Below are 12,935 nucleotides of genomic sequence, written 5' to 3'. Positions count from 1 at the left end.
CCGGTTTTGGATTATTCTGATGTTTTGCTGGACATTGTTGTCGGGGGAGCTGCGGCGCTGATCAAGTGCTTCAGGACGCGCAGATGGGGGAAGCGAGCCGGCGCGCTAGTGAAGCTCAGACAGCGTGGATTCAGAATGCCGTTGCCTAGCATCCATCTGGCAAATCTCCTCTCTCTACCCAACAAAACGGATGAACTTCTTCTGCTCTCCCGGACAAATAAGGATTTTTCAAACTCTGCTGCTCTGTGTTTCACGGAAACCTGGCTGAAAGACGCCATTCCGGACAGCGCGTTGAGTCTGCCGGGCTTTCACACATACAACTGTCAATTTAAATATTTTTATTCCTTATTTACTTGTTCTATTTTTTATTATCTGTTTTTTTTTGTTCTGTCACTGTCATTCTGTTACACTGTGGAAGCTTCTGTCACGAAAACAAATTCCTCGTATGTGTAAACATACCTGGCAATAAAGCTCATTCTGATTCTGATTCTGATGAGAAATTATTGGAGAATGCTGCAGAAGTAGCAGTGTCCTCTGGCTTGATCCACGTCTCTGTCAGGGCCATGAGGTTTAGTCTTGAATGAATAGTAATAGATGTAATGAAATCTGCTTTGTTTACTGCAGACGGACAATTCCAGAGACCAATAGAAAAAGAAAGTAGTGTTGTGTGTGTGTATTGTGTGTGATGCGTGGTTTGTGAGTGGTAGTAATAGTAGGGATATGGAAACACATAGTAAGAATTGGCAGTGGTGGAAAGAGTACTGAAAAAATATACTCAAGTAAAAGTACCATTACCTTCCAAAAAATTTAGTGTGAGTAGAGTAAAAGTACTTGTCCAAAAAACTACTTGAGGAAGAGTAAAAGAGTGGCCTATTTAAAAGTACTCATGAGTATTGAGTAGTGAGTACTGAGCAGTGGATTCTACCCCCTCATAATAAACGCTGTACACCGCAATTTATACATTTTAAAAACGTTGCACATTCCGTAATTCACATTATCTTGTTTATCATAAATAATGAAGAGTATCTATCATCTAGCAGTTTTAATTTTGACTGCCAACTCTTTAAAATACATCAAAACAGCACGGAAGCAGTATTCAGTTGAAGAAAAGATGAAGGTTATTCTCAATACAATCATCTACATTTAAATCATAAAGTTTGAAAAAATAGATTTAAAATCATGTGTAAGGCCACTGAGACAGCATGCTGTTGTTGCACATAAAACATATTAAGTTAGAGGAAGATGCGACAGAATTGATGCTTGAAGAATGCGCTTCCAGCAGCCATGATAAACAGTTGGCGGTTAAAGTTTTCTATGCACAATTTGATTTGACGAAAGTCACGAGACCTATTACTCTCTATCCAATCACGTTGATGGATAAAAATACAATTAAAATAAGCATGTAACGACCACAAACGGAGGAAAATAGCGGAGTAAAAGTACTGATACATCACTTAAAATGTACTCAAGTAAAAGTAAAAGTACACAATTTTTAAGCTACTCAAAAAAGTACAATTACTGATAAAAACGACTTAATTACTGTAACGTGAGTATTTGTAATTCGTCACTTCACACCCCTGAGAATTGGTCATAAAAACTGAAACCGAAGTGAATCAAGGTGTAGAAAAGAGGATGAATCAAAAGCGATACTTATGTCCCTTGCCGGTGTCCCTGCATGGTGGAGTCGCACGATAGATTCGATGGTCTTTACACTCTTCGGTCTTCACACGAGGGCTGCTGCGACCGTTGATGCGGTATACTAACCTTTTTATACTCGTTTGATTTGTCAAGGAACAAATCAACCGTGGCAAGGAACAACAGAAATTGAATTCCGCTTAACACACTTTACTGTTCATCACAACAAAGGGCTAAGCAAGCACACAACACTGACAAGGTATGCGAAACAGTACAAGACCAAACATGACTTCAGCATGTCTCAACGCAGTAAACAAAACAAGCATTTTCTAGCAATGACAACTGCCCTAAACACTAATGAGACAAGCAATAAATAAACTTTTAACTTCCGCTGATTGACTGCTTCGCTCAAAGAGTATTTCTTTACACTGTCTTTTGCTAGCGCTTGAACACACTTTACTGTTTATCACAACAAAGGGCTAAGCAAGCGCACAACACTGACAAGGTTCAAGATTCAGTGATGTCATCATCCAGTTCAGCTCTCTTCCAATAATGTCTGTGCAATCAGTCAATCGTCCCCAACTAAGCAAGCCAAAGGCAACCGTGGCAAGGAACAAAAACTCCATCGGTGACAGAAATGGAGAAAAATCCTTGGGAGAAACCAGGCTCAGTCGGGGGACCAGTTCTCCTCTGGCCAGACGAAACCAGCATGGCGTGGTTGAATTCCAGGCTGCAACACGTGTGCAGAGGACTTGTCTGGTTCCCGTGGTCTTGCACCGATGGTCGTCAAGGTGACAGTCTTCACAGGGGATCTGTCTCTGGGGTGCATCTTGTTGACATGGTCTCCGCTGACATTCAGGGCTGTAGAGGTCATCTCTAGGTGATGATCCACCATCTGATCTGGATACGGACTGGATCTAGGTGGGTACGGTGACCTCGGAATAAGAATGAAAGGGACTAATATTAGCGTAGATGCCATTCTTCTTACGATGTAGTGAGTACATTGGGTGCTATGGGAAGTGTTCCCGGTTCCAGTTGACCTAATTAATGCAGCCTAACAATGCTTTAACAGATTTTAATTAGAAATGCGATAGTGTGTTATGTGTAAGCCAGGTTAAAGAGATGGGTCTTTAATCTAGATTTAAACTGACAGAGTGTGTCTGCCTCCCGAACAACCCTAGTTAGATTGTTCCAGAGTTTGGGCACTAAATAGGAAAAGGATCTGCTACCCGCATTAGATTTTGATATTCTAGATATTATCAAATGGCCAGAGTTTTGAGATAGCAGCAAACTATAATGCGATATGAGATTTCAAAATGTATTCGTTGTTCAATAGGGAGCCAGTGCAGTGTTTTCAGAACCGGGCTAATATGGTCATACTTCCTGGTTCTAGTAAGAACTCTAGCTGCTGCATTTTGGACCAGCTGGAGTTTGTTTAAGTGCGGAGAGCAACCACCCAATAAAGTATTACAATAATCTAACCTTAAGGTCATGAACACATGAATTAGCGTTTCTGCATTTGACATTGAGAGCATAGGTCGTAATTTAGATATATTTTTAAGAAAAATGCAGTTTTGCACATGCTGAATTACAAATGATGAATTAATAATATTCATAAGAGGATCTATGACTTCTGGAAGCACCTCTTTTAGTAGCTTATATGGAATAGGGTCTAACATACATGTTGTAGGTTTTGATGATTTGACAAGTTTATACAAATCTTCCTGTCCTATAGCAGAGAATGAGGGGAATTGTTCCTCAGGGGATCTATATGCGATACTGTGGCTAACAGCTGCATGGTTATACTTTTATCTCTAATAGTATCGATCTTGGAAGTAAAGAAGTTCATTAAGTCATTACTGCTGAGCTGTTGGGAAAGGTCTGTGTCTGTTGATGCTTTCTTTTTTTCATTAATTTAGCCCCTGTATTGAATAAATGTCTGGGGATGTGTTTGTTCTCTTCTAAGAGAGATGAAACGTAAGTAGATCTAGCAGTTTTTAGACCTTTTCTATAAGTACTGTAGGTGTAATTTCCTGCCATGCAATACGAAATACCTCTAGTTTTGTTTTCTTCCAGCTGCGCTCCATTTTCCGGGCTGCTCTCTATAAGGTGCGAGTGTGCTCATTATACCACGGTGTCGGACTGTTTTCCTTAATCTTCTGTAAGCATAAAAGAGCAACCCTATCTAAAGTGCTAGAAAAGAGAGAGTCAATAGCTTCTGTTACAACAAGTTTTTCTGAGCTATTGGATATGCTAAGGAATTGAGACAAGTCAGGAAGATTATTTATAAAGCAGTCTTTTGTGGTAGAAGTGATGGTTCTACCATATTTGTAACAAGGAGCTGAATTTGCAGCTTTAGCTATATGGAGTAAACATGAGGGAAGTGTTCCCGGTTCCAGTTGACCTAATTAATGCAGCCTAACAATGCTTTAACAGATTTTAATTAGAAATGTGATAGTGTGTTATGTGTAAGCCAGGTTAAAGAGATGGGTCTTTAATCTAGATTTAAACTGACAGAGTGTGTCTGCCTCCCGAACAACCCTAGTTAGATTGTTCCAGAGTTTGGGCACTAAATAGGAAAAGGATCTGCTACCCGCATTAGATTTTGATATTCTAGATATTATCAAATGGCCAGAGTTTTGAGATAGCAGCAAACTATAATGCGATATGAGATTTCAAAATGTATTCGTTGTTCAATAGGGAGCCAGTGCAGTGTTTTCAGAACCGGGCTAATATGGTCATACTTCCTGGTTCTAGTAAGAACTCTAGCTGCTGCATTTTGGACCAGCTGGAGTTTGTTTAAGTGCGGAGAGCAACCACCCAATAAAGTATTACAATAATCTAACCTTAAGGTCATGAACACATGAATTAGCGTTTCTGCATTTGACATTGAGAGCATAGGTCGTAATTTAGATATATTTTTAAGAAAAATGCAGTTTTGCACATGCTGAATTACAAATGATGAATTAATAATATTCATAAGAGGATCTATGACTTCTGGAAGCACCTCTTTTAGTAGCTTATATGGAATAGGGTCTAACATACATGTTGTAGGTTTTGATGATTTGACAAGTTTATACAAATCTTCCTGTCCTATAGCAGAGAATGAGGGGAATTGTTCCTCAGGGGATCTATATGCGATACTGTGGCTAACAGCTGCATGGTTATACTTTTATCTCTAATAGTATCGATCTTGGAAGTAAAGAAGTTCATTAAGTCATTACTGCTGAGCTGTTGGGAAAGGTCTGTGTCTGTTGATGCTTTCTTTTTTTCATTAATTTAGCCCCTGTATTGAATAAATGTCTGGGGATGTGTTTGTTCTCTTCTAAGAGAGATGAAACGTAAGTAGCAGTTTTTAGACCTTTTCTATAAGTACTGTAGGTGTAATTTCCTGCCATGCAATACGAAATACCTCTAGTTTTGTTTTCTTCCAGCTGCGCTCCATTTTCCGGGCTGCTCTCTATAAGGTGCGAGTGTGCTCATTATACCACGGTGTCGGACTGTTTTCCTTAATCTTCTGTAAGCATAAAAGAGCAACCCTATCTAAAGTGCTAGAAAAGAGAGAGTCAATAGCTTCTGTTACAACAAGTTTTTCTGAGCTATTGGATATGCTAAGGAATTGAGACAAGTCAGGAAGATTATTTATAAAGCAGTCTTTTGTGGTAGAAGTGATGGTTCTACCATATTTGTAACAAGGAGCTGAATTTGCAGCTTTAGCTATATGGAGTAAACATGAGACTAGATAATGATCCGAGATATCATCACTCTGCTGCAGAATTCCAACGCCATTAACATCAATTCCATGTGACAGTATACAATCTTAAGTATGATTATGACAATGAGTAGGCCCTGACACGTGTTATCTAACCGCAGTTTAGAATGTATATACAGTAAATGCTGATCCCAATGCATCTTTTTCATTATTAACATGAATATTAAAATGACCAACAATTAAGACTTTATCTGCAGCCAGCACTAACTCAGATAGAAAATCATCAAATTATTTGATAAAGTCTGTATGGTGCCCTGGTGGCCTGTATACAGTAGCCAGTACAAAAGTCACAGGGGATTGATCATTTACACTATTTCTCTGGATAATGTTATATGAAGCACCATTACTTCAAACTTAGGTCTATAGATTGAAGGATTGTGATCAGCGAAAGAGCACATTGTGATTGGATCAGTCTTTGATCAATGGAATGCTGAAGTCCTCATTCATGCCTTGCACAAATGATAAGCTTGAGGGAGAACAAAGCAGTTCCTGAATGGGGGGTTACTGTACTGTACTTCCTGGTTCTAGTAAGTACCACAAGAGGTAGTGTTGTTTATCTTAAGGCACAAGCATCCTTTGTTGTCCACAAAGCCTGATCTCTTCGGAATGAAACGGGGTTGCCATCTTGCTGATGTTCACTACATCTGATCCAGCATGTGCACAGTGTAACAGAGGACATGTGTTGTCATCTGAGGAATTAATTGTTAGTTGATGAGAGAGCAGTCTGCATCATTGGGAAACATTTACTGACCATCATAGTAAGCCTTTTTAGACTTTGATGTGCTGAAATGTCCTTGAAATGTTTAGCTGCCCTTTTAAAAAGAAAGCATTGGTTTGATTTGAGTTTTTTTTTATCTGTAGATGTGGATGAATGTCAGAGCAGACGACACAATTGTCAGTTCTCATGTGTCAACTCCATCGGTGGATTCACCTGCAAGTGTCCGGCAGGCTTCACCCAGCATCACACGGCCTGCAAAGGTGAAACACACATTCAGATGACCCTTTAACAACAAAAGCAGGAAACTTTACATCACTTCTTGATAAACACACAAGTAGTGCTTGGAAACATTACAGTTGTGAGTTTTGTTTCTGTATGTGATGATTATCATAAATGAAGTGAAAAGCAGTATGTCAGGTGAGTGTCATGACCTGTGATTTTCAATGTTAAGGTGCTTCTTTCTTTCTTCTCTTAGATATTAATGAATGTTTGTCTGAGCGGGGTCCGTGCGGTCAGCGGAGCATCTGTCAGAATTCAGTGGGCAGCTTCAACTGTGAGTGTCCACAGGGCTTCATTCTGGACTCTCTCGGCCTCAACTGTGATGGTACGGCTCTCTTTAGAGTTTGGGCACTAAATAGGAAAAGGATCTGCTACCCGCATTAGATTTTGATATTCTAGATATTATCAAATGGCCAGAGTTTTGAGATAGCAGCAAACTATAATGCGATATGAGATTTCAAAATGTATTCGTTGTTCAATAGGGAGCCAGTGCAGTGTTTTCAGAACCGGGCTAATATGGTCATACTTCCTGGTTCTAGTAAGAACTCTAGCTGCTGCATTTTGGACCAGCTGGAGTTTGTTTAAGTGCGGAGAGCAACCACCAAATAAAGTATTACAATAATCTAACCTTAAGGTCATGAACACATGAATTAGCGTTTCTGCATTTGACATTGAGAGCATAGGTCGTAATTTAGATATATTTTTAAGAAAAATGCAGTTTTGCACATGCTGAATTACAAATGATGAATTAATAATATTCATAAGAGGATCTATGACTTCTGGAAGCACCTCTTTTAGTAGCTTATATGGAATAGGGTCTAACATACATGTTGTAGGTTTTGATGATTTGACAAGTTTATACAAATCTTCCTGTCCTATAGCAGAGAATGAGGGGAATTGTTCCTCAGGGGATCTATATGCGATACTGTGGCTAACAGCTGCATGGTTATACTTTTATCTCTAATAGTATCGATCTTGGAAGTAAAGAAGTTCATTAAGTCATTACTGCTGAGCTGTTGGGAAAGGTCTGTGTCTGTTGATGCTTTCTTTTTTTCATTAATTTAGCCCCTGTATTGAATAAATGTCTGGGGATGTGTTTGTTCTCTTCTAAGAGAGATGAAACGTAAGTAGCAGTTTTTAGACCTTTTCTATAAGTACTGTAGGTGTAATTTCCTGCCATGCAATACGAAATACCTCTAGTTTTGTTTTCTTCCAGCTGCGCTCCATTTTCCGGGCTGCTCTCTATAAGGTGCGAGTGTGCTCATTATACCACGGTGTCGGACTGTTTTCCTTAATCTTCTGTAAGCATAAAAGAGCAACCCTATCTAAAGTGCTAGAAAAGAGAGAGTCAATAGCTTCTGTTACAACAAGTTTTTCTGAGCTATTGGATATGCTAAGGAATTGAGACAAGTCAGGAAGATTATTTATAAAGCAGTCTTTTGTGGTAGAAGTGATGGTTCTACCATATTTGTAACAAGGAGCTGAATTTGCAGCTTTAGCTATATGGAGTAAACATGAGACTAGATAATGATCCGAGATATCATCACTCTGCTGCAGAATTCCAACGCCATTAACATCAATTCCATGTGACAGTATACAATCTTAAGTATGATTATGACAATGAGTAGGCCCTGACACGTGTTATCTAACCGCAGTTTAGAATGTATATACAGTAAATGCTGATCCCAATGCATCTTTTTCATTATTAACATGAATATTAAAATGACCAACAATTAAGACTTTATCTGCAGCCAGCACTAACTCAGATAGAAAATCATCAAATTATTTGATAAAGTCTGTATGGTGCCCTGGTGGCCTATATAGAGTAGCCAGTACAAAAGTCACAGGGGATTGATCATTTACACTATTTCTCTGGATAATGTTATATGAAGCACCATTACTTCAAACTTAGGTCTATAGATTGAAGGATTGTGATCAGCGAAAGAGCACATTGTGATTGGATCAGTCTTTGATCAATGGAATGCTGAAGTCCTCATTCATGCCTCGCACAAATGATAAGCTTGAGGGAGAACAAAGCAGTTCCTGAATGGGGGGTTACTGTACTGTACTTCCTGGTTCTAGTAAGTACCACAAGAGGTAGTGTTGTTTATCTTAAGGCACAAGCATCCTTTGTTGTCCACAAAGCCTGATCTCTTCGGAATGAAACGGGGTTGCCATCTTGCTGATGTTCACTACATCTGATCCAGCATGTGCACAGTGTAACAGAGGACATGTGTTGTCATCTGAGGAATTAATTGTTAGTTGATGAGAGAGCAGTCTGCATCATTGGGAAACATTTACTGACCATCATAGTAAGCCTTTTTAGACTTTGATGTGCTGAAATGTCCTTGAAATGTTTAGCTGCCCTTTTAAAAAGAAAGCATTGGTTTGATTTGAGTTTTTTTTTATCTGTAGATGTGGATGAATGTCAGAGCAGACGACACAATTGTCAGTTCTCATGTGTCAACTCCATCGGTGGATTCACCTGCAAGTGTCCGGCAGGCTTCACCCAGCATCACACGGCCTGCAAAGGTGAAACACACATTCAGATGACCCTTTAACAACAAAAGCAGGAAACTTTACATCACTTCTTGATAAACACACAAGTAGTGCTTGGAAACATTACAGTTGTGAGTTTTGTTTCTGTATGTGATGATTATCATAAATGAAGTGAAAAGCAGTATGTCAGGTGAGTGTCATGACCTGTGATTTTCAATGTTAAGGTGCTTCTTTCTTTCTTCTCTTAGATATTAATGAATGTTTGTCTGAGCGGGGTCCGTGCGGTCAGCGGAGCATCTGTCAGAATTCAGTGGGCAGCTTCAACTGTGAGTGTCCACGGGGCTTCATTCTGGACTCTCTCGGCCTCAACTGTGATGGTACGGCTCTCTTTGTGTGTGTGTGTGTGTGTGTGTGTGTGTGTGTGTGTGTGTGTGAGATTGAAATGTTTTATCTGAATTTTTCTAGCAAGTTTTCCTTTCACCAGAACCATCATTTGCATTTAGCTAAAATGTAGGCTACTGTAAGATTGGAAATGTATTTTCTTGCCCCTGAAACACATTTTGAAACATTTTTTGGTATATGAAGATTGAAACTAAATATGTTTTCAATTTCATTAATAATTCACCACTTCAATGCTTATAACATACTGTATATTAAGCATGTATTTAAAATATACTGTTACCAGAAAAAAATGCCATATGGGATATGTGAGCATGAATGAATGTTACAGGTGTGTGATGGGTGCATGTAGTTTGCAGTTTTTGAACTGAACTGCTGTTTCTGTCTCTGTCAGATGTAGATGAGTGTGCGCCTGATCACAGGTGTCAGTTCGGTTGTCAGAATGTTGCGGGTGGTTTCCGCTGCAGCTGTCCAGATGGATACACACAGCACCAGCAGTGGAACCAGTGTGTGGGTCAGTACACACACAAACCTTCCCCATTATTATTGTTCATTTTCATATATTTACAGGATGTTGTAAATACATGAGCTCATGATTGTCATGTGATTAGTGTATGTGCTTCAGACACATTGAGCCCATGGTGCTCACATTTTTTAAATTACTGTTGTAATTACAGTTTACATATGCTACTGACCTTTTCTGTCCTACAGATGACAATGAGTGTTTGAACCCGGGCAGCTGTGGTTTAGCATCTTGTTTTAACACATTGGGCAGTTTTAAGTGTGGCTGTCCATCTGGCTTCACCTTTGACCCCGTGTCCACTAGCTGTGAGGATGTGGACGAGTGTGTGTCCTTCATGAGCCCCTGCAGATATGGCTGCTCAAACACACAGGGTGGATTCATGTGTGGATGTCCGGCAGGATATTACAGAGCAGGACAGGGGTGAGATGTATACTAAATAATCTTACAGGTCATAGAATTATTGACTCATATCAGTGGTCAGTTTACAGCCATGTGTCATCTAAATAACAGTACAGGTAATAGTCAATAATGTATTTCATTATATTGTACAAATTATTAAACTATGCATTGGTTTGTGATTGTTTTGTTTAAACTGTTAAAATATAACTTAATTATCACCATACTTCTGATATTATCTAACAAACTATTTTGACATTGTTTGCTTTTTAATCTAAACCATGCGTTCATCAAACAACAGTGGTAAGTCAGAATCATTCAACAATCACAGTGAGTAATGGCTTCTTCTCCTGGTATTGTCACTTGCAAACTGCAGTGCAAACTCATCTCTTTAAACGCTACTTGACTTAATCTTAAAAAAAAATCGGCAAAATGACTAAATGTAAATGTAAATTTATAGTGCAGTGGCATAGTCACGAGTGGGCCTGGGGGGGCCTAGGCGCCCTCATTTACATGTCCAGCCCCCCCCCAGATTTCTTATTGATTAAAGAAAATTAAGGAATTGAATGTTTCAGGGAAAACAGCAAGGAGACTACCTTACCATTTTAATAATTTACTGATCAAGTCAAGTCACCTTTATTTGTATAGCACTTTATACAATACTGATTGTGTCAAAGCAGCTTTACAGTATTAAACAGGAAAATACTTTGTCAATAATCCAAGAAGACAATAACAAAGAGTCATTTTTTCAGATAAAGTCAGTTCATTGATGATTCAGTGATGTCATCATCCAGTTCAGCTCTCTTCAATAGTGTCTGTGCAATCAGTCAAGCATCCCCAACTAAGCAAGCCAAAGGAACCAAAACTCCATCGGTGACAGAAATGGAGAAAAAACCTTGGGAGAAACCAGGCTCAGTTGGGGTCCAGTTCTCCTCTGGCCAGATGAAACCAGCATGGAGTGGTTTAATTCCAGACTGCAGCACTAGTGTAGAGGTCTTGTCTGTTTCCTGTGGTCTTGTGCCGATGGTCGTTGAGGTGATGTGGTCTTCACTGGGGATCTGTCTCTGGGGCACATCTAGTTGACATGGTCTCTGCGGACATTCAGGGCAGTAGAGGTCCTCTCTATGTGCTGATCCACCATCTGGTTTGAATACAGGCTGGATCTGGTGGCTACGGTGACCTCAGAATAAGAGAGAAACAGACTAATATTAGCGTAGATGCCATTCTTCTTACGATATAGCGAGTACATCGAGTGTTATGGGAAGTGTTCCCGGTTCCGGTTGACCTAATTAATGCAGCCTAACAATCCTTTAACAGATTTGAATATTAGAAGCGTATTAGTGTGTTATGTGTATGCCAGGTTAAAGAGATGGGTCTTTAATCTAGATATAAACTGACAGAGTGTTTCTGCCTCCCGAACCGTATTAGGTAGATTGTTGAAAATTGGCACACACATTGGAATCTGCGGCTATTAGGCCGCTGCAGAGGCTGGGACCCGGGCGTGACACAGGGGCTCTACGGCGCCCCCTGGAAAACAGTCAGAAAACTTGATGTATATCTCACACATACTTGCACGTATTCATATAAAACTCTGTGCACATATAGATCTCATCAAAATGTGCAGGGCTGGGGGTACTCCAGGACAGGTTTGAGAACAACTGTTCTAGGTATTATCAAATGGCCAGAGTTTTGAAATTGCAGCGTACGTGAAGGACAATAATGCAATAAGAGCTCACTCAAGTACTGAGGAGCTAAACCATTCAGGGCTTTATAAGTAATTAGCAAGATTTTAAAATGTATTTGTTGTTCAATAGGTAGCCAGTGCAGTGTTTTCAGAACCGGGCTAATATGGTCGTACTTCCTGGTTCTAGTAAGAACTCTAGCTGCTGCATTTTGGACCAGCTGGAGTTTGTTTAAGTGCAGAGAGCAACCACCCAATAAAGCATTACAATAATCTAACCTTGAGGTCATAAACGCATTAATTAACATTTACATTTAGTCATTTAGCAGACGCTTTTATCCAAAACAACTTACAAATGAGGACAATAGAAGCAATCAAAACTAACAAAAGAGCAACAATATGTAAGTGCAAATGCAGGGGCCCCACTAAGGGGGGGGGGGAGTTAGGACGATTCTAAGGGGCCATGTTTTATTATTAGTAGTAATGTAATAGAAATTATAAATGTATCTACCAAAGAGTTACAAATAAAAAAATTACGGCTTATTTCTGCATTTCCGGCAAAATTATCTCCCCCTATTTGCTGCATGGTTTCGTCCCGTCCCATGTAGCCTAGAGTCACTGAGTGAAATCAGATCGCACTTTTAAACACATTTTAGTTTTGCTATAGAAAATCTACAAATTCTCACTCTGATTACACAGAGCAGCAGCGTGAGGTTGTCATGGCAGCCAGATACACTGCACGCGAATTACAGCTGCGCTTCTATTTTGCCACACTAAACTTCTCAAATGATCTCAAAGGAGGCTTTTATTAAGCAAATGAAGGAGTGAATTACTCATCCACTGTTTAAAAAATACTTGTTTTTTTACAGCCTATAGTTTCCACAGGCAGTGTCACAATTATCTACAGTGTATGAATCTAAAGGTTTTTGGGTTAAGATTCATAATATAGAACATTTTTAACATTGTATGCTGTATGTGCATAGGTAGCTAGCAAACAAGGAATACAGCTGTTAAGCTAATAGTCACATTTAGC

At 39.5% G+C, this 12,935-nt stretch overlaps 1 protein-coding gene across 1 annotated transcript in view; it reads left to right on the top strand.

The window, feature by feature from the left end:
* LOC107565844 (fibrillin-2-like) overlaps window positions 1–10,249 on the top strand; it is a gene marked incomplete at its 5' end in the record, with an annotated part of 16,482 nt that extends 6,233 nt beyond the window's left edge. The window contains 4 exons of the mRNA XM_016251133.1: window positions 6,269–6,385; window positions 6,601–6,729; window positions 9,697–9,816; window positions 10,014–10,249. Coding sequence (XP_016106619.1) covers window positions 6,269–6,385; window positions 6,601–6,729; window positions 9,697–9,816; window positions 10,014–10,249 — 602 coding nt within the window. The remainder of the gene's footprint in view (window positions 1–6,268; window positions 6,386–6,600; window positions 6,730–9,696; window positions 9,817–10,013) is intronic.
* Between the last annotated feature and the right edge of the window lie 2,686 nt (window positions 10,250–12,935).

This window comes from Sinocyclocheilus grahami, unplaced genomic scaffold (genome assembly GCF_001515645.1).
Source record: "Sinocyclocheilus grahami isolate Dianchi unplaced genomic scaffold, SAMN03320097.WGS_v1.1 scaffold1031.1, whole genome shotgun sequence".
Lineage (NCBI taxonomy): Eukaryota > Metazoa > Chordata > Actinopteri > Cypriniformes > Cyprinidae > Sinocyclocheilus > Sinocyclocheilus grahami.
Note: the sequence above shows the minus strand (reverse complement) of the source record. Positions and strands in the feature narration are given on the sequence as shown.